Source organism: Pelophylax lessonae (assembly GCF_965119305.1).
Source record: "Pelophylax lessonae genome assembly, chromosome: 6".
Lineage (NCBI taxonomy): Eukaryota > Metazoa > Chordata > Amphibia > Anura > Ranidae > Pelophylax > Pelophylax lessonae.
Window position 1 is genome coordinate 37382705 of NC_138773.1, and position 22718 is coordinate 37405422.

The following is a 22718-nucleotide window of genomic DNA, read 5'->3' on the forward strand; positions in this document are numbered from 1 at the left end:
CACAGCAGCGTCCCCAGAGATCCCCCAGAGATCCCCCTCACAGCAGGGTCCCCAGAGATCCCCCAGAAATCCCCCCCCCGCAGCAGGGTCCCCAGAAATTCCCCCCACAGCAGGGTCCCCAGAAATCACCCCCACAGCAGGGTCCACAGTGATCCCCCAGAGAGCCAATCAGTGCTCATCAGTGCTGCCAATCAGTTCATATCAGTGCCTCCTCATCAGTGTCGCCTATCAGTGCAGCCTCATCCGTGCCTCCTCATTAGTGCCCACCAGTGCTGCCAATCAGTGCCCACAAGTGCTGCAAATCGGTGCCCACAAGTGCCTCCTCATCAGTGTCACCTATCAGTGCCCATCAGTGCATTTTATCAGTGCCCATCCGTGCAGCCTTATCAGTGCCTCCTCATTAGTGCTGCCTCATCAGTGCAGACTCATCAGCGCACTTCAGTGAAAGAGAAGAATTACCTGTTTTCAAAATAGTCAGTCTTTTTTTGTTTGTTTAGCAAAAAAATAAAAAACCCCAATGGTGAATAAATACCAACAAAAGAAAGCTTTTTTGTGTGAAAAAAATGATAAAAAGGTCATATGGGTTCAGTGTAACATTACCACGCAATTGTCATTCAAAGTGTGACAGCACTGAAAGCTAAAAATTGGCCTGGGCAGGAAGGGGGTGAAAGTGCCCTATAGGCAAATGGTTAACCCATAGTGTCTGATAAGGCCCTGGGAACCATCCCTGACGTATGATAAAAGGAAGAGGTCCCTTTCCACAGGGCAAACCGGGCAGGTGCCTAGATCCCTGGTAGTGCCCAGGAAGCCCAGCTACAAACATCATGTTTCTGCATTAAACCAAGGGGTGGCACAATTGGCCAAATCAGTGCCCCTATCTATGAAGTCATAGATGGAGGATGTGCTTGAAGGTAGTTGGTGTCTGATGGCTCCATGCCATTACGGCCAATGCAAATGGGGCAGTTTCTCTGGGCTTATTGCAATCCTTATCAATTTCATTTGGTGGATTAGGGCTCAGGAAAAGCTGTTATTTTGTTTAGGGCACCATTCTGCCTTAATTTGTCAATGGTACAAGGAGCTAGTTCTACTCACTAAGTTAATGAATGCATACATCTTTTACATGCATTTTCTGCCTGGTAGCACTGGAGCACCAAAATGCAACTCCTTCCCACCCATGACTGGTATTGAAAAACTAATGGCTATGTAATAACCATGGGGTGCAAACTAAATACCAGTCATGGATGGGAGCAGGTTGGGGGAGGATTGGGCCCTCCCCAAGCCCACCTGTTTCCCATCCATCAATATTCATGTGCTTGCATTGTGGAGACACTCAGGTTGAGTAGTGTTAGGAAGTGATAGGACTGCAGGATACACAGGGTGCCGTGTTGAGGCCTTGCAGCTTACACATGCGTTTGCAAATGTGTGTTAACCAAACCCCTGTTTCTAACCTACTTTGTTAAACAGGTTTATTTGGTTTGTTAGCAGACTGGTGGGTAAGTATATCAAACTAGGGGCCGGCTGTTTTCCACACACCTTTTTTAATTCCCCTTTTTCTTCAGTTTTGTTATATGAAGGAAGTGTTAGATCTGGAGAGTTTTTGTTAATGACAAGCAGTGGCGGCTGGTGCTCCAAATTTTGGGGGGGGGGGCGCAAAAAGAAAAATGTAATAGGTATTGCTTCGCGGCAAAAAACGCGGTAAAAAAATTGCATGACTTTGAGGTCATGGTACAGGCATGGCACAGGTGATGGCATAGGCATGGCACATGTGATGGTATATGCATGGCACAGGTGATGGCACAGGTGATGGCATAGGCATGGCACAGGTGATGGCATAGGCATGGCACAGGTGATGGCATAGGTGATGGCATAGGCATGGCACAGGTGATGGCACAGGTGATGGCACAGGTGATGGCATAGGCATGGCACAGGTGATGGCACAGGTGATGGCACAGGTGATGGCATAGGCATGGCACAGGTGATGGCACATGTGATGGCATAGGCATGGCACAGGTGATGGCATAGGCATGGCACAGGTGATGGCACAGGTGATGGCATAGGCATGGTACAGATGATGGCACAGGTGATGGCATAGGCATGGCACATGTGATGGCATAGGCATGGCACATGTGATGGTATATGCATGGCACAGGTGATGGCACAGGTGATGGCATAGGCATGGCACAGGTGATGGCATAGGCATGGCACAGGTGATGGCATAGGTGATAGCATAGGCATGGCACAGGTGATGGCATAGGCATGGCACAGGTGATGGCATAGGCATGGCACAGGTGATGGCACAGGTGAGGGTACAGGCTGGCTTCAATCACTTACCTTCTGACGGCGGCGGGATGGCGGGATTCCGGGAACCGAGACGAGCAGCGGCGTGGACGTCCTCCTCTTCAGTCTTCAGTCTTCTGTCTTCAGTTCCAGTCCGGGTCGGCGGGAAGGAGATGGGTGGTGACGGTGCGTGACTGACGCACGCACCGGCACCGCCCCCATTGCGAGTCAGCGATGTCCTGGATGATGATTGGTCCAGGCTGGAGACTGGACCAATCACAGCCAGGATATCACGAAGGTGGGGTGGCTCAGCGCTATTTGCTGTGCCCAGGTTACGCCCCCAGAAGGCAGCCAATCGGCGCCTCTTCTGGGTCGTAAACCCCACCCCCCCCCATATCCACCAGGCCGAGCGCATAGGCCTGCGAACCCAATTTTTTTTTTTTCAAAACTTTATTATTTTTTTGTCATTTTTTTTTCTTTTCTATTTTTTTTTCTTTTTTTTTAGGGGGGGCGGCGCTCCGGCGCCCCCTATGCACGGGCCGCCACTGATGACAAGTAGTTGTTTATTATGGCAGGTCACTCTGTCACAAATATTTCCTGTTAAATTTGTGCTGAAGTATTGCTGCAGGCCAGTGCTGTAATAAAGCTGTCATTGAATTGACAAGTTTCCTTGGCTTTGAAAAACCGCAGAGTGACAATTCCCAGCCATGGTGCTGGATGTAGGTCCCACTAGGTCACCGCTAGCAACAACAGCATTTTTAAGCATGTTTCTCCAAGTGTGAGCACTGAGACAATGACCAGTCCAGTATCTTTGGGTTTTTAGGTTTATTTAGGAACTTGGATGGGAGAAGGGGTGAGTGGGATACTCCTGTAACTGAACTATGCACAATTTGACGGGGACTCTGAATAAATGCTGCTTGACGCTGGTTAGTGCCGGCTGAATGCCGATTAACGCTGACTTGACGCTGGTTAACGCTGGCTGAATGACGGTTAACGCTGACTTGACGCTGGTTAATGCTGGCCAAATGCCGGTTAACGCTGACTTGACGCTGGTTAACGCTGGCTGAATGACGGTTAACGCTGACTTGACGCTGGTTAACGCTGGCCGAATGCCGGTTAACGCTGACTTGACTCTGTAACTTCCTTTTTTACTACAGAAGTCCTTTTTGGCTCCCTGAGGTAATCTCGCCTGAGGTAGCTACTTGTATACCTTTGCTGCACTGCTGAACGCTTCAGAGCCCACACTGGCGCCCCCTTTCACTTCCCTGTCTTCAGGGCTTTGACACTTAGCACCCCCTTTCACTGCCACTACTACAGGTTTGCTGGCTCCTGGATCCACCTTGACCTTCTGGAGTGGTCCCCTGTCCTAGGCGGCCCCCTGGGCAGATCTAGAGTACTCACGATACTGTTTTTCCTGAAGGTCTCTGCCCAGCAGCTGCACTCGGTCAGCAACAATCTGGATCCCAGCACAACCTCCGGTCCCTAGGCCGACTGCCTGGACCACCTCCACTCTCTGACAGGAGGAGAGACAGCAGCCACCTCCTCCTGGGACTTATGCTTCCGCCAAAAGATGCTCTGTCACATGCTCCCGCCAGATTTATTTCCAACCCCAGGGTGCATTGCGGCAAACTCTGCCCACTGTGACAGTTTATAAACCCTGGTGTGCTGTTGGCTAGGTTTCCTCCACCGTCCAACAAGATCCCTTATTGGATACAGTGGTGAGAATCCCAAGACTCATCAGATACACCTGGAAACATGTGACAGACTAGCTGAGAATTCAGGCCCCTCTGATAAGCAGACAGGGCTAAATATGCCTTTACCTAGCACCTACCTAGGAGGGTGCTACACTCATTACAAACCGGAAAGATTTTACTTTTTTTAAATTAAGTTTTAAATTGAGAACAACCTTCACTAAAAGATCCATTTAGAAAACATTTGTTGCTGAAATGTCAAAAATGTTGCCGCAAGCTGAACTACTGTATATTGCGCCAATTTTTTTTAAAATATATTCATTCCTGTACCATCAGCTCCATCCAGTGGCTTGAATGTGGTATAGTTTTCTGAAATACCTCAATTAGAAAATATGGCGCATTATGGCCACTAGATGGAGCTGATGATAGAAGAGCTAATCTATTTTGTAAATGTGGTGACGTTTAATTCAGTTTGCACAAATGTTTTTGGCATTCGTGCCACAAATGTTATATAAATAGACTGCTCATTGCTCATTAGAGATGGACGAACATCAGCCGGGGCGGTTAACGAACGTCAGCCGCAAATTTTCCCAAAAGTCCGCGAACCGCAAGTTCGTGGCAGGCCCCTTTGACTTTAATGGGAGGCGAACTTTAAACACCTTTAGGTCATATTTGCAGGTACAAAAGACTTAATAGCTGTGCACAAATAGTCCCAGCACATGGACAATGTCATAACATAAGTATTGCAATTGTAAACGTTGCCCTACATTTTTTTTTTTTTTACAGCAAAAAATATTTTTTTTTTTACCATAAATCAGCCAGGACTGACAGCAGCCAGTAAATACATGTCAAATACATATAGGGTCAATTCACACATCTGTAAAATGGGTCCGCATCCATTCCACAATTTGGCGGAACCTTTACAGACCCATTGATTTTAAATTCCAGTCTGAAAAATTAGGCATTCACAGGATAAAGAAGTAAGTGTCGGCCATTCCAGGCCCCAAAAGTTAACCCACATGGGTTTACCTGACAGCTAAGAACGTTGTATTCTGTGGCCGAAGGTACATTAGGCATTCACAGGATACAGAAGTAAGTGTCGGCCTGTATAGGACCCAAAAATTAGCCCAAATGGGTTTACCTGACAGGTAAGAATGTAGTTTTCGGTGGCTGGAGTTACATTAGGCATTCACAGAAAAAATAATTGTCGGCCCAGAAAGGCCCCAAAAATTTGCAATTCAATGGACATGAATTGCCTTTTATGCTGCTGTATGTAGTGAAGCCAAGGACCAGGAATTGCTGTGGGTGGATGGCGGTCTTGCGGATATTTGTGGCCTGGCATGAGGAATTTCAATGAAACATGGTCTACTGGTCACATGTGTTGAATTCCTCAGAGATCCATGCCTCATTCATTTTCATAAATGTGAGGTAGTCTACACTGTCATGAGCTAGGCGAGTGCGCTTATCGGTCACGATCCCCCCTGCTGCGCTGAACATCTTTTCGGACAGGACACTGGACAGGGGGCAAGCCAACATTTCCATTGCAAATTGTGCAAGCTCTGGCCAGAGGTCAAGCCTGCCCACCCAGTAGTCCAGGGGTTCATCACTCCTCAGAGCGTCCACATCGGACGTTAACCTGATGTAGTCGGACATCTGTCAGTCTAGGCGTTCCTTGTTGCTGGATCCGTAGTACAGCTGTAGATGGTTCGGCTGAAAGAAGGATCTCATATCTGAAGTGACCAAAACATCTTCAAACCGCCCTCTTCTTGCAGGGGCTGTTGGATTGCTACCCGCAACTGTCTCTCTGTGACTGGAAATTCCTCTGCCAGCGCACGCAAAAGCAGAATGCAGCATTTCCCGCAGCAAGGCCTGGAAGCGCAGCATTCTGACCGCCCTCTGTGATTGTGGTAACATTTCCACCATTTTATGTTTGTACCGGGGGTCTAAGTATGTTGCCACCCAGTACTGGTCCTTGGCCTTTATGCATTTTATACGGGGGTCCCCTTAAAACACTGGAGCATGAAGGCCCCCATTTGCACTAAACTGGAAGCAGTATAGTGGCCTGCTTCCAGCTCATCATCCAGGATAATGTCGTCCTTGTTCTCCTCCCCCATCCACAGATAACACCAGGGATCCCAGAAAGGTTTAAAGCATGCTCTTCTTGCTTCTCCTCATCCCCCCCAGCACCATCCTCCTCTGACTCCTCTTCAGACTCCTGCTGTTGATTTGTCTCAGATGGAGTAGCACCCACTGGGAATTCATCCAACATTGCGACTTCCTCATCTTCCTGCTCCTGCTCCTCGACGGCTTGTTCAATGACACGACGCAATGCATGCACCAGAAAGAAGGCGTAAGGTATGATATCACTTATGGCGCCCTGGCCGTGACTGACCAGTTTGGTGATCTCATCGAATGGCCGCAGAAGTCTGCATGCGTCCCGCATGAGCAGCCACTGGCGAGGTGAAAAAAAACCCAAGCTCCCCAGAACCTGTCCTGCCGCAGAGTTCGTACAGATAGTCGTTAACTGCACATTTCTGCTGGAGCAGCCTATGAAGCATATGCAACGTTGAGTTCCATCGCGTTGGGCAGTCACAAATAAGACGCCTGACGGGCAGGTTGTGTCGCCACTGAATGTCAGCAAGGCGAGCCATGGCTGTGTATGATCTTCTGAAATGGCCCGAGATTTTCCTGGCCTGCCGCAAGACGTCCTGGACCCCAGGGTATTTGGCAAGGAATCGCTGCACCACCAAGTTCAGGACGTGTGCCATGCATGGCACGTGTGTTTTTTTGCCCTGTTTCAGCGTGCTCAGCAGATTGGCATCATCTTTTGACAGTTGGCACTTTACCAACTGTCAAATTGAGCGGTGTCAGCCACTGATCTGCCTGTGAACGTAAAGCTGAAAGGAGTGCAGGAGCAGTGTTGCTCTTGGCTTCCAGGCACAACAGACGCAGCACAGCATGGCAACGTCTCACCTGGCATGTGGAATAGGTTCTGGGGATCTTGGGCGGCGCAGTGGAAGAGACGGTAGCAGCGGAAGAGGAGGAGTCAGCCGAGGAGGAGAGGGAGGATGGAGGAGGAGAAGAAGAGGCAAGCCTGCATGCCATCCGTGGCGGTACAACCAAATCTACACGGGTGCCACGGATTACATGCTTGACGGCCGTCAGAGGGTTCACCCAGTGGGCAGTAAAAGTGATATACCTTCCCTGCCCGTGTTTGCTAGACCATGTGTCTGTGGTCAGATGTATCTTGGCACCAACACTGTGTGCCAGAGATATATTCACTTGCCGCTGAACATGGCCGTACAGCTCTGGAATGCCCTTCTGCGAGAAATATTTCCTGCCTGGGACCTTCCATTGTGGTGTTCCAATGGCCACAAATTTACGAAAGGCCTCCGAGTCCAACAGTTGATATGGCAGTAGTTGGCGGGCTATCAGTTTCAACAAGCCAGCAGTCAAACGTTGGGCAAGAGGGTTATCCGGCGTCATCATTTTTTTCCGCTCCAACATTTGGGCCACAGAAGCCTGCCTTTTTCCAGAACAACGCGACGATGGCATCATGAAAGGTGGAGTGGAGGACAAATGGGAGGAGAAAGGAGAAGGAGAAGAGGCTGGACGTTGAGACCCTGGAGTGTGGCTTTGTGGGTTCTGACGGTGTTGCTCCCACTGGGCTCGGTGATGGGAGTTCAGGTGTCTTCTTAAGGCGGTCGTCCCTAGGTGAGTGTTGGGCTTACTGTTGTCAGCAACGGACACATTAAAAAAAGCCCACACTGCGGAGCCATGTGCCGGCATCCTGGGAGCGCCAGGTGTGGCTGTACATGGTTGATGGCTCGCTCCTGATACATTTGCAGTCTGCTTTGTACCTCTAGTGCAGGGGTGGGCAAACTTTTTGACTCGAGGGCCGCAATGGGTTCATATATTGGACCTGGGGGCCGGACCAAGATGCAGATATGCCAGCGTGCCCCCTTTCAATGCAGATATGCCAGGGGGCCCCCTTTCACTGCAGATATGCCAGGGGGCCCCCTTTCAATGCAGATATACCAGCAAGCCCCCTTTCAATGCAGATATGCCAGCGTGCCCCCTTTCAATGCAGATATGCCAGCGTGCCCCCTTTCAATGTAGATATGCCAGGGCCCTCTTTCAATGCAGATATGCCAGGGCCCCCTTTCAATGCAGATATGCCAGCGTGCCCCCTTTCAATGCAGATATGCCAGGGCCCCCTTTCAATGCAGATATGCCAGGGCCCCCTTTTAATGCAGATATGCCAGTGCCCCCTTTCAATGCAGATATGCCAGGGGGCCCCCTTTCAATGTAGATATACCAGCGTGCCCCCTTTCAATGCAGATATGCGAGCGTGCCCCCTTTCAATGCAGATATGCCAGGGCCCTCTTTCAATGCAGATATGCCAGCGCCCCCTTTCAATGCAGATATGCCAGCGTGCCCCCTTTCAATGCAGATATGCCAGGGCCCCCTTTTAATGCAGATATGACAGGGCCCCCTTTCAATGTCAGGGCCCCCTTTCAATGCAGATATGCCAGGGCCCCCTTTCAATGCAGATATGCCAGTGCCCCCTTTCAATGCAGATATGCCAGGGCCCCCTTTCAATGCAGATATGCCAGGGGGCCCCCTTTCAATGCAGATATGCCAGTGCCCCCTTTCAATGCAGATATGCCAGGGCCCCCTTTAAATGCAGATATGCCAATGCCCCCTTTCAATGCAGATATGCCAATGCCCCCTTTCAATGCAGATATGCCAGGGCCCCCTTTCAATGCAGATATGCCAGGGCCCCCCTTTCAATGCAGATATGCCAGGGCCCCCTTTCAATGCATATATACCAGGGCCCCCTTTCAATGCAGATATGCCAGGGCCCCCTTTCAATGCAGATATGCCAGTGCCCCCTTTCAATGCAGATATGCCAGGGCCCCCTTTCAATGCAGATATGCCAGGGCCCCCTTTCAATGCAGATATGCCAGTGCCCCCTTTCAATGCAGATATGCCAGGGCCCCCTTTTAATGCAGATATGCCAGTGCCCCCTTTCAATGCAGATATGCCAGGGCCCCCTTTTAATGCAGATATGCCAGTACCCCCTTTCAATGCAGATATGCCAGTGCCCCCCCCCCCACGAGACCAGTGCACTTACCTCAGGCAGCGCTTCTCTTCAGTCCCCTGGCGTCTTCTCGAGTCCTCAGTCCTCCCGCCTCCTCCTCGGCCAATGGCATGGGGTTTGCCTTTCGGCCAATCAGGAAGCGGGACGACCCTGATTGGCCAGGAGGAGGATCCGTGTGACAATATCGAATTTTCATTCGCTATTGTCACACAATGGGCGGGCTCGGGGTGCACTGCTCTGTGCGCCCCGGCCGCCACTGCCGAAGTTCCTCGGGCGGCCCGGTACCGTTTAATCCACGGTACCGGTCCACGGCCCGGGGCTTGGGGAACACTGTGCTCTCCACGGGCAGGATTAAAAGGTCCGCCGGGCCGTAGTTTGCCCATTCCTGCTCTAGTGCAATGCAAGTTCTGCCTGCCTCTCCTCCCTATCTGCCGGTCCATCTCTCCCTCTGAACTCCCCTCCTCTTCCTCTCTTGTGGGCTCCCACGTGACGTCCATAAACACGTCATCATCCACGTCACCTTCCCCACCACTAACAATCGAGATCTCGAAGTAGGCAGCAACAGCGGGGACCAGCTTCCTTGGGCTGATCTGGGTACTGTCGTCAGACTGCTGAGTGGCGGCTACCTCCTCTTCCTGATCCGATGCCAAGAATGGCTGCGCATCGCAAATGTCTTGTGATGGATCGAAAAATAATAACAGAGACTCAAGCGGAGGGTATGTGGTGTTGTTTGTGGTGGTGTCTTTGGGGGTGCACACAGCAGAGAGTGAAGAGGGTGCAGATAGAGAGGATGAGGAGGGTGCAGAAGAGGAAGGCAGAGTGAGCCACTCAACCAAGTCTGGTGCGTCCTTTGACGTAATCGAACGCGCCTTCTGAAACTTCACACTTTGGCTCCGGCCTACTGCTCCTGCCCTACCCCTACCACCCCTACATAAGTGTCTGCCTCTTCCTCTGCCTGTCATGTTTTTAAATTACCCTGTGACAAAATTCTCTAGAGAATCGAAGTATATCTGGAAAAAGGTATATAACACCCCGCTTCAATCTGTGGTATTGGGGGGCCACAGGTTTATCACACCAGTTCTACAAATCATTGGCCAGTAACTGTTGTCACTGTGTGTAGCACAGTTAACACAGCAAAAGAGGCCACATTTTTGCAGGACTAAAACACAATCTTAGAAAAGTGTACTGTTAAATAACACCCCACTTCAATATGTAATATTGGGGGGCCACAGTTTTATCACACCAGTTCTACAAATAATTGGCCAGTAATTGTTGTCATTGTGTGTAGCAGAGTTAACACAGCAACAGAGGCCAAATTTTTGCAGGACTAAAATACACTCTTAGAAAAGTATAATGTTAAATAACACCCCACTTCAATATGTGGTATTGGGGGGCCACTGGTGTATCACACCATTTGTTCAAAAAATTAGCCAGGGAGTTTGGCACTGTGTGTATCAGACTGAACGCAGCAAAAGAGGCAATATTGTTGCAGGACACAAATACACTTGTAAAAGTATACTCAGATAACACCCCACTTCAATATGTGGTATTGGGGGGGGCCACTGGTGTATCACACTAGTTGTTCAAAAAATTAGCCAGGAAGTTTGGCACTGTGTGTATAAAAATTAACACAGCAAAAGAGGCAATATTGTTGCAGGACACAAATACACTTGTAAAAGTATACTTAGATAACACCCCACTTCAATATGTGGTATTGGGGGGGGGGGGGTCACTGGTCTATCACACTAGTTATAATACATTAAAAGTGCTTTTGTCACTCTTTGTAGTATTGCTGTAGAAATGCTCAGTCACCACACCTGTCACAATGCTGCACAGTGCACAATAATACTACTAATCCACTATAATATGCTTTCTACAAAGTATATTATACCGTGGATTACCCCCTCCCCCCCTATATAGTGCACTGCACAGCAATACCAAAAAAACTGCAGCCCTTTAAATGACTTTTGTGGACATTAACAGAGCGATTTGTGTCACTGTCTGCCGATCTCTAACTGCCCCTAAAGCACCGACTGGATACCTGGCCCTAAACTCAAAAGAGACTGTAGAAGGCCTATACCGAAATACCAGCCCTGAAAAGGACTTTTGTGGATCTTAACAGAGCTATTTGTGCATGGCAATCTCCCCCTGATGCATACAGCAGACCTCTCCCTACGCTGACAAAAAGCAGAATGTGAAATGGCCGCCTGCTCTGGTCTATTTATGAGGTAGGGGGCATGTCCATGTGCTGAAATGATTGAATTGGCTGTCTATCCTGACGGCTGTGTCATGGGTCAAAGTTCTCCCCAATGTAAACTAATATGGCCGCCGCGAACAACGCCATGTGTTTGCAAATTTGGCGGGTAGCGAACAAGCAAAATTCGCCGCGAACCGACTGCCGGGCGAACCGCAAGGCCATCTCTATTGCTCAAATTTTCTTCATTTATACCCATGGTGCAGCAGTATACCCAGGGGAAGTACATTTACACAACATTTTCCAGTGTTTGAAGCAAAGCATTCTAGTGTCACCAATAAATACTATAGTAATACCTGTCACTGTGAGCTCTCCTGTCCTCTTATCCAGAAGGGTCTCAAGACTGGGGTGTGTCACCCGGCAGATGAACTCTGATTTGTGCTCGGTTTTCACTAACACGGATACAATGAGGGAGGCGATACAGGTGTAAGTCTTATCAGATCCCTGTGTGACCTCCAACTCCGGAATCTTGTATCTATTACCGGGAGACACTTCATACAGCTCCGGCTTTCCTGCTTCTTTCCGGAACCATCTCACCTCCAGATTGTTGGGGAAATACCCCCGGATCACACACTGCAGCTTGGCTTCTCTGCCATTTACTAAAGATGGGACTTCAATATCACCCATCACTGGGCGCCAAGGGAAATCTGAAACAAAGAGTAATCAATACACAAGACAATGAGTATAGAGTGGAGAAGAGTAATACACAGTAAAGTGCATCCTGCCATTATTTTAGATATTAACCGCTTCAATACCAGACACTTTCACCCCTTTCCTGCCCAGGCCAATTTTCTGCTTTCAGAGCCGTCACACTTTGAATGACAATTGCGCGGTCATGCAATGCTGTACTGAAACAAAAGTGTTATCATGTTTTTGAGACAGAGCTTTGTTTTGGTGGTATTTAATCACCACTGAGTATACTTTTTTTAAACAAATAAAAAAATAGCTGAAAATTTTGACCAAAAAAAAAAAAAAGTTTCTTCGTTCTGTTACAAAATTTTGTAAATAGGTAATGTTTCTCCTTCACAGAGGTACACTGATGAGGCAGCACTGTTGGGCATTGATGAGGAGACACTAATATGCAGCACTGATAGGCGGCACTGCAAGTAGAGAGCAAAATTTATACTGACATTTCATAAAGTTAGCCAAAATGACCATTTTCAGTGCAAGTATCAATATTTAAGCTACAAACATGTAGCTAGTGTGTTTAGCAATGTGCCTTAGGTATAACAAAAATCACAAAAACATATTTCTCCTTTTTACATGAAGGTCAGGTTAATATAAACCAGCACAGAGTTCCCCCTTACATCACGGCCGAGAATAATTCTCGCAGTCATTCGTGGTAGAACGCGTTCATCGTGTACCAACCAAGCTGCCACCGTCGGGAGAGCCGGCACGCGACTTTATAGCCAAATTTCTCAACTACAGAGATCGAGACACCATTCTCCGCCTTTCTTGAGAGAAGGGCAACATTCCTTACCACAATAAACACGTCCTGGCATTTCCTGACTTTTCGGCGGAGGTTCAGCGCCAGCAAAGCTGGTTCAACGAGATCAAGAGACCGTGACGGCTGAGGATTCGCCACCTGAAATATGCCATGTTGTTACTGGATCAACTCCGTGTTGTGGGAGGTGACCGGGTCCATTTTTTTGAGGAGCCGGAGGCAGTCCTGGAGTGGCTGGATCGAGTGGACCCCACCTAAGGCGTAAGTACTCTGTTAAAATGCTGCTCCGTCTTTCGGCTCCTCATAGGTCATTATCCACTTAGTCTTATCCACTCTTCCTACTCAGCACGGACTGCGGGAAATGATCTGTATCTCCTTCTTCTATACCTACCCATTTACACTGCATGCCACACCCTTGCCTGTCTCACCTATGTCCTTAGATCACCGGCATTTGAATGTATGCACTAATACTCATATACCATTGGAACATTGCTGGTCTGCCATTGGAGTGACCTGAGCTTCCTGCTTGGCTCTTGGACACATCTTACAGCAGGAACCGGAGGATGTCCGTGTCCTTAATGCCTCTTTGTTCTTCAGAGGATGTTTGCCCCCCACTTATGCCACCTTTGCAGAGTACTGGTGGCAGCAGGTATGGTGCTCCAGCTGATGTCCTGATATGTTACCTTAATTCAGGCATCATGGTGGTAAACAATTTGCAACGTTGGGTTATATGTTGGGGTTCGTGTAGAGCAAGGTGGGTTAGGGTTTTGGTTCTGGTTCTGGTTTCAACATTATGTACCCTTATGCAACACTGTTTTGAAAGTCATCATGTTCGTTTGTTTTTTAATGATGCCTCATTTAGATACACGGTATATGCCCAATACAATATGTATGTCTCCACTGCCTTTGGGGATTTTGTTCCCGCCGAGCCATTCAAACATTTTTATTTTTTACGATGGCCCTCCTGAAGCTTTTAATTTGGAACGTCCATGGACTCCGGGACAAGCAACAGTCTTTTCATTTTTAAAGGCCCAGTAGGCAGACATAGTTGTCCTGGTTGAGACTCATGCAATGTAAATTTTTGAACATGGGGAGCTCCCAGGTAAGCTGCTGGCGAACCTGGCTCATCAGGATGCCCATCCGCCTGTGGTTATTTAGTCTGGGCAAGCCTGACAATGCTACTATTACAGATGCAGAGAAAATTACTAAAATATTTGCCGATTTCTTTCATGCTACCTACACATCCAAAGTTGACTATCCGCCCCATGAACTGAGCGCACTCTTGGACAGCCTTACTCTTCCCACTATGGTGGAGGGACAGGTGGCTATGCTAGAGGCTCCCATCTCGGCTGATGAGATCCGACAGGCCCTGGCCAGCTTCGCAGCCTGCAAGGCTCTGGGTTTAGACGGCCTACCGATTGAATTTTATACTCACTTCTCGAGTATTCTAGTGCCCAGACTACTGGCCCTCTATCAAGCAGCTTTTGAAGCTCCCGCTCTACCTGACTCTATGCGAGAAGCCCTCATTGTTCTAATCCCTAAACCTAGGAAGAACCCCCTCCTACCTGAGTCATACAGGCCCATATCCCTGTTACAAACAAATGTTAAAATTCTGGCAAAAATTCTTGCAATTCAGCCTAATAAAGTGATTCTGTCCCTGATCCAACCGGACCAAACAAGCTTTATGCCAATCAAAGATACGGCTTACAATACCACACTCCTTTTTATGAATATTCAAGCTTTTTATGATCAAATCGGATCCAGAGTTGTGGTTACACTTGACACCGCCAAAGCCTTTGATTCAGTGGAGTGGCAATACCTATATCTGCGCAAATTTGGTTTTGGCCCACATTTCATCAAATGGTTGACCATACTATACAATGCCCCTCAGGCCAGGGTGGTAGCCAATGGCTGGACCTCTGACTTCTTTCCGCTATCTATGGGGACACGTCAGGGATGTCCCATTTCCCTCCTACTATATGCGCTTGCGGTTGAACCCTTGGCGGTGTCACTTCGCTTCAACCCTGGTATTCGTGGACTGAGCTCTGGCCCTTTAATAGGAAAAAATAGGATTATATGCTGGCGACATAATTTTATTTCTTTCTGACTCTGGCCCCTTGCGTGTTACAGCGCTACAAGTTATTAAACATTTTGGAAAGATTTCAGGCCTTAAAATTAATTGGGATAAGTCTCAAATACTTCCAATTGACGTCTACCCCCCCCCCCCCCCAATAGAGCAGGCCTCTCTGTCACTACTCAGGGTCCATACTTTTAAATATCTTGGTATTTGGGTATCTGGAGTGCTCTCGAATGAGGAACCCCTGATCCCCCTTTTAAAAGCTAAAACCCAAGTTTGGGCTAAACTTTAGGAGTAATGTGTCGGAAATATCATATATCCTATGGCACTCTCCGGTGTACGTTCCATTAAGGTATTTTAAAACTATCGAAACTATATTGCAATATTTTATATGGGGCACTGGTAGACGTAAGCTTTCTTGGAAAATTCTTAAGACCCCCACATCTTTGGGCCGTTTGGTGATCCCCAATCTCCCCCTTTATTATTCAGCTGCACAGCTATCCCACTTCTACCACATTGATAAACATGATAAACAGAGGTACCTGTCATTGGTCTGTCGGGATCCCGTATCCCTTACCCCACATCCTTTCTGTGACCTGCTGAAATGCTTGGCCGGCTCTCCTGATTTTTGGAGTTGGCTCGGCCTCCTGTATCAGTACAAGCGGATCTGGGACCTGGCGCTGACCAGGATTGTGATACCCCACACAATGACACTCCATTGTGCTTTAATAAACAGATGCCTGAACTTTTACAGATTTTACAGACCCGAGTACTTGGATCTCCAGGGGCATATATCTATTGTCGCATGTATTACACCAGGGCGATATCAAAACTTTTGACCAACTGAAATTGGAATTTGACCTCCCGAACCATATGTTCTTTAGATACCTTCAGTTAAGTCATGCCCTACGAGCGCAATTCCCGGGCGTGTGCCAGACCCTGGAGACCCTGGACATCCTGCTAGTGATAGGTGGCAGGGAACATCGTAAACTAATAGCCTTGTTCTATGATATGCTAATCCCCCCCTCTGCTACTAAAATAGCATATGCTCTCAAATCCAAATGGGAACCCGGGGTAGGGGCAATTGCGGATGAAGATTTGAGTGATATACTCGGGGCTTCAAAATTTGTATCCCCCAAAATGTCGGACAGACTCACTCAAACCTATATACTCCATCGAGCATATCTCACATCGGAACGTATGGCAAAGTTCTGCCCATCCCGGGGTCCGGAATGTCCTAAATGTCTGACTTCCATTGGTACCTTTGAGCACCATCTCTGGCACTACCCTCGGATGCGTGGATTTTAAGCTCAGGTCATCCAGTTTCTACATGATCAGATTGGTGCTCCGGTGCTGATGGACCCTTGACAGTGTTTATTGGGATTATTCCCACATGCCAAAATAAATGAATACACTCTTAAATGTGTCCATGAGACACTGTTCAGTGCCAGGAAGTTGTTGGCCAGAAGCTGGATTCAGGTTGCACCGCCAACCTTTGCTACATGGTTCAATGAGGTGAATAACACAAAAAAATATATATACATCAACAGGGGTTGCCCGAGTAGATATAATAAAGTTTGGTACAGGTGGCTGAGCTCTTCATTAACCTGCGTGTCATGGGGCATTGATATTCTTCATACTATTATTATTATAATCTCCTGTGTTCTCTGTTGGACATGACGTGTAAAGAACGGCTTATTTTCTTTATTTCATTTTTTTATTATTTTGTGCTGTATACATTACAGGTTTCTTATTGTACACTATTATTTAGCATTTATACTGTACACATCACAGACTGTGTTGCTATGTAACCCTTCTCTTATGTGCTATATACCTGTGCGAATGATACTGGACTGTTATCATTGTTGTGCTCCTATCATTTACATTACAATTTTGTATTTCTGTAGAAAGCACAATAAAACATTTTCCAAAACATTTTTTGGATATGAAGTTCTTACAAACTCTATACTGGCTATTTTTGACTTGGACATTAATTTCATTATTTACGAACTCATGGAGAGGGCTCCCACAGAGCAGGACGCCATTACATACAATCAAACTGAATAAAGCCACAGTAATTTTCAGTAACTAGAAAGATCCTCCCGCCAAGTTCAATTAAATGAGGGTATCCAACCCCTGGTATGTATACAAATTGTTTTCTTTATTCTTAAATAAACCTTAAATAATAGCCACTGATACCTATGTGATATGCATAAAAAATGGGTTATTCTCTTAAATATTATCCATACAGATTTTACCTCTCTTGAGGAATAACTCCTTGAATAACTTTAGATGATGGAACTGATGGCCTTACCTTATGCCCACAAACTCCTAGCAAAAACATCCCTAAGGAGGTATGCTTGAGGGTTGTTAACAAAATAATTTTCAGCGCTATGGCTATACTCCAAATAGCAGTAATATTTTATGTATATCATTCAGGGTGATTTACAACGTCTGCTCCCGCATTCGCCCTCAGGGGATATTCTTTTTTGGCATCCATCTTTGAAAGTCAAACTTGGTGAGATTCTGACTTGGGTGAGATTTATTATTGATCTTCCATGTGCACATATTATATACTTTTGTAATAAATTATTGTATATACAGTATCTCACAGAAGTGAGTACACCCCTCACATTTTTGTAAATATTTTGTTATATCTTTTCATGTGACAACACTGAAGAAATGAAACTTTGCTACAATGTAAAGTAGTGAGTGTACAGCTTGTATAACAGTGTAAATTTTCTGTCCTCTCAAAATAACTCAACACACAGCCATTAATGTCTAAACCGCTGGCAACAAAAGTGAGTACACACCTAAGTCAAAATGTCTAAATTGGGTACAATTAGCCATTTTTCTCCCCAGTGTCATGTGACTCAGTGTTACAAGGTCACAGGTGTGAATGGGGAGCAGGTGTGTTAAATTTGGTGTTATCACTCTCACTCTCTCATACTGGTCACTGGAAGTTCAACATGACACCTCATGGCAAAGAAGTCTCTGGGGATCTGAAAAAAAGAATTGTTGCTCTACATAAATATGGCCTAGACTATAAGAAGATTGCCAAGACCCTGAAACTGAGCTCCAGCACAGTGGCCAAGACCATACAGCAGTTTAACAGGACAGGTTCCACCCAGAACAGGCCTTGCCATGGTTGACCAAAGAGGTTGAGTGCACGTGCTCAGGGTCATAGCCAGAGGTTGTCTTTGGGAAATAGACATATGAGTGCTGCCAGCATTGCTGCAGAGGTTGAAGGGGTGGGGGTGTCAGCCTGTTATTGCTCAGACCATATGCCGCACACTGCATAAAATTGGTCTGCATGACTGTCGTCCCAGAAGGAAGCCTCTTCTAATGATGATGCACAAGAAAGCCTGCAAACAGTTTGCTGAAGACAAGTAGACTAAGGACATGATTTACTGGAACCATGTCCTTTGGTCTGATGAGAACAAGATAAACTTATTTGGTTCAGATGTCAAGCATGTGTGGCGGAAAAGCGGGTAAGGAGTACAAAGACAAGTGTTTCTTGCTTAAAGTCAAGCATGGTGGTGGGAGTGTCATGGTCTGGGGCTGCATAATTGCTGCTGGCACTGGGGAGCTCCTGATCATTGAGGAAACCATGAATGCCAACATGTACTCTGACATACTGAACCAGAGCATAATCCCCTCCCTTCAGAGACTGGGCCGCAGGGCAGTATTCCAACATGATAACGACCTCAAACACACCTCCAAGATGACCACTGCCTTGCTAAAGAAGCTGAGGGTAATGGTGACGGACTGGCCAAGCATGTCTCCAGACCTAAACCCTATTGAGCATCTGTGGGGCATCCTCAAACTGAAGCGCAAGGTCTCTAACATCCACCAGCTCTGTGATGTCGTCATGGAGGAGTGGAAGAGGACTGCAGTGGCAACCTGTGAAGCTCTGGTGAACTCCATGCCCAAGGGGGTTAAGGCAGAGATGGAAAATAATGGTGTCCATACACAATATTGACACTCTGGGCCCAATTTGGACATTTTGACTTTGATTTTGGGGTGTACTCACTTTTGTTGCCAGTGGTTTAGACATTAATGGCTGTGCTTTCAGTTATATTGAGGGGACACTGTTATACAAGCTGTACACTCACTACTTTACATTGTAGCAAAGTGTCATTTCTTCAGTGTTGTCACATGAAAAGATATAATAAAATATTTACAAAAATATGACTGTTTTCATAGGATCCTTGGTCCTTTTTATAACTAAACTCCTGAGGAAGCGGTTACGGCCGCAAAACATGTTGATTATGGCCCAGTTGCAGATCTAGAGCCCAAGTACACTCTGAACACCAACATGGTACCACTGCAACTTAGCCTGGATACCAAGATGCTATAACATATTTGTGAATGTATATTGTCTTGTACAAATGTATGGATTTATGATTTTTTTGTAATGAACTATATTTTTATTTTTTGGAATTGTCTTTTTAAACAAATGTTTTATGGTACCATTAAAATCCCATATACCCAGATTTTCCCTTTTTTCCCTTCCCCATTTTCTCTTGTCCCTCATATTCCTCTCTGGCAAACTTTTGCCTAATTAAACAATGCATCCGTAAATTCAGTTTACCTTCTGTCCTTTGCTCCCTTCTGACTGATTCTACTTCTGAGCCCTTCCCCCACCCCATATCCTAGTTTAAAAGCCCCTCCAACTTTGTGACCATCTTTCTCCCCAATAGAGCTGTATCATCCCCATTAAGGTGCAGCCCGTCCTTACTGAAGAGCCGGTAGCCAACTGAGAAGTCAGCCCAGTTCTCCAGGAACCCGAATGCCTACATGCACCATGACCGCTGGGTCCTCCCCAGCCCCGCCCAATAATGTGTCCACCCGATCCGCGATGTGCCGAACTCGAGCACCTGGTAAACAACATACTGTTCGGCTACCACAATCGTTTTGACAGATTGCCCTCTCTGTCCTCTTGATAATTGAGTCCCCCACTACCACAACCTGTCAGCTCAGCTTCCGCCTACTCTCTGTTCAGCACTAGTGATGAGCCGATAACCCCCCCGGTTCGGTTCGCATTAGGACACCGCGAACAGAGGAAAACTTTGTTCGAACAAACAACCTCCATAAAAGTCTATGGGACTCGAACGTCAAAAATCAAACAGCCTCATTTTGAAGGCTTAAATGCAAGTTATCGCCAAAAAAAGTGTATGGGGTTCCAGGTACTGACCTGGGGAACATGTAGCAATGCAAAAAAAGTTTTTAAAAGCGATCGTTTTTAAGGAAGCAGTGAATAACTGGTTTTAATGAGGCTTTAAGTGAAACTATAAAAAATGAAAAATTTTCTCAAATATCGTGCCTGGGGTGTCCCCTGAATGTGCCTGTAAAGTAGTGCATCTCTACAATGTATGTAGCCTGCTGCAGCAATACTGACATTTCTAAAGCAAAAAATGTCATATACAAATATACATACAAATTTCAAATCGCATGTACTTGTCATACAGGTGCAGAAAAATTGGGCCTTGGTTGTTGGTGGTGCCTGAACACCTAACCCCTCACAGTTACTCTTGCTGGGTGCAGGAATGGGACCTGCTGGTAAAAATTCCATACAAATTTGAAATCGTATGTACTTGTCAGTTGTGATAGAGGTGCAGAAAAATTGGGCCTTGGGTGTTGGTGGCGCCTGAACACCACAACCCCTCACAGTTATTCTTGCTGGGTGCAGGAATGGGACCTGCTGGTAAGAATTCCACACAAATTTGAAATCACACGTGCTTGTCATACAGGTGCCACAAATGGGGCCTTTGCTGTTGGTGGTGCCTGAACACCATAACCAACCCCTCTCAGTTACTCTTGCTGGGCGCAGGAATGGAACCTTTCCTGAGTCTCTGCCCCCCTCCTTCCTGGAGCCGGCACTCCCCTGGCAGCTGGGGGCGGGCGCCTGCTCCAGCACTGCCACCCCTGAGCTGATATCCTCACCATCATGCAACTTGGCATATTTGTTGGGGTGTGTTAACTCAGGACTGGCCTCCCTGGCGCTCTTCCCTCTACCCCTCCTAACGGTCACCTAACTGCCTACCTCTGGTGCCTGCGACTCCTCTACTCCTCCCTCTTCTATGCTGGCCCAAGCCAGCACCTGCTGGGTAATGTCCAAGCTCCTTTCCAGGTTGTTAATGCTACGCAGTGTTGCAACCTTGTTTTCTAGATCCAGGATCTGGACTTCCAGAGAAACAAGTCACACACATCTTACACAGCAGTATTTGCCCTCGATTGGTTCATCAAAGAACACATACATGCAGCAAGAAGTGCACTGAGTGGCATCCTCAATCCTGTCGACATTATTACCCTCTACTCTATGGGGATAATTAGTAACGACCTGCTATTCGTTACCTACACTACTTCTATCTCCCCTGGTACTAAACCTGGGGTACTCGCCAGTCGCTAAGGTACTCACCAGTCGCTAAGGTTGCTCCCGAGTTGCTAAAGTTACCCTCTGTCGCTAGGGTACTCCCGATTCGCTAAAGTTGCTCCCGAATCGCTAAAGTTGCTCCCAGATGCTGCGGTTGCTTCCAGTCGCTACAGTTGCTCCTGGTCCCTAAGGTTACACCCAGTCCCTAAGGTTACACCCAGTTGCAAGGTACTCTTAGTCACACCGGTACTCGGTCGCAAGGTACTCACTCGGTTGCAAGGTACTCAGTATAGTATAGTTTCCCCTACTCATGTCCCCGCTGCTCTGTCACGTCCCTGTGATGTCCGTATGCTGCCGCTGTTACCGCCGCTCACACACCCTCAGAGGTCCCCCCCCCCACCCAGCAGCCGGGTTTCTAGTGCGGCTTCCCCCGCATGTGTCACCCCCTGAAGCAGCTTCTCCTGACACAGTGCTCGGCTCCCTTAGCTCTGCCTCCTTCACAGCTTCCGGCTTCCTCCTCTCACTGCTAGCGGTGCACACAGACCAGGTGCTGTTGCCAATGGACTGCATGGCAGGTTGTCATATGCCTTGTCAAGCATGTGGTGCCCAAGCGGCTGGTGTCCTGGCCACGCTTGATCTGCTTCAGAAAGATGTTGCAAACATCAACGCTGCGGTCTACTGCACATGTGCTGAAAAAAGCCCACACTAATGAACTTTTTGAAGTCTGCGGGGAGTTTACAGCACCCTGCACCTGTGGAGCTCTGTGCAGTGATGCAATAGGTTGGCTACTCCTATGGCGGCCCCTGGAGTACATCCTGTCTCGTTGGAGTTGTGCCTCCTCCTCCTCCCCCTCAAATTCCTCCTCTATCCTGTCAGGCACCCAAGTACAGTCAGTGACCTCAGCATTGCCTCCCTCGTTGTCACTGTAGGAAACTTGGCAGTATGCTGCAGCTGTGGGAACATGACTGCTAGTTTCTTGTTTATCATTGTCACCCCCTCTCTCTAGGCTCACGTTATTCTCTTCATCAACCTGCGAATTAACATCACAGCTTTCAAATTGCTGCACATCCTCCACCAGCATGTCACTGACCCTATGATCGAATAGTTCAGGTGACTCCTCCGTGCATAATGGTGGGGCGACAGGAGGAGAAGCTGTGGAGAAGGAGCCTGTGGAACGGGCCATTTTGGCAGCTGCGGTGGAAGGCAAACTAGTGTGAGCGTGGGTGTCAGAGGAGGAGGGTGAGGACAGCTTCTTGATCCACTCCACCAACTCTTCTACATGTTGTGGCTGAATAACACGGCCAGCACCGGACAAAAAGGGCAGGCGTGCGTGCCCCGCCTGCAGAGGATGCACCATGTCTGTGACCACCACATTGTCCAGTATATAAAGCATAGGCTTAGACATGCTTTCCAGGCTCTGAAGAAGAGGCGCAACCTCGAAACGCATAAGCCTATACAGTATCGGGGGACGATTCATTCCCGATCTCAATGCTGA

The 22718-nt window shown here is 47.5% G+C and overlaps 1 protein-coding gene across 1 annotated transcript in view; it reads right to left on the reverse strand.

Annotated features, from left to right (window-relative positions):
• LOC309558532 (uncharacterized protein) overlaps nt 1-22718 on the reverse strand; it is a gene marked incomplete at its 3' end in the record, with an annotated part of 180905 nt that overhangs the window by 19264 nt on the left and 138923 nt on the right. The window contains exon 7 of the mRNA XM_082261612.1: nt 11623-11973. Coding sequence (XP_082117738.1) covers nt 11623-11973 — 351 coding nt within the window. The remainder of the gene's footprint in view (nt 1-11622; nt 11974-22718) is intronic.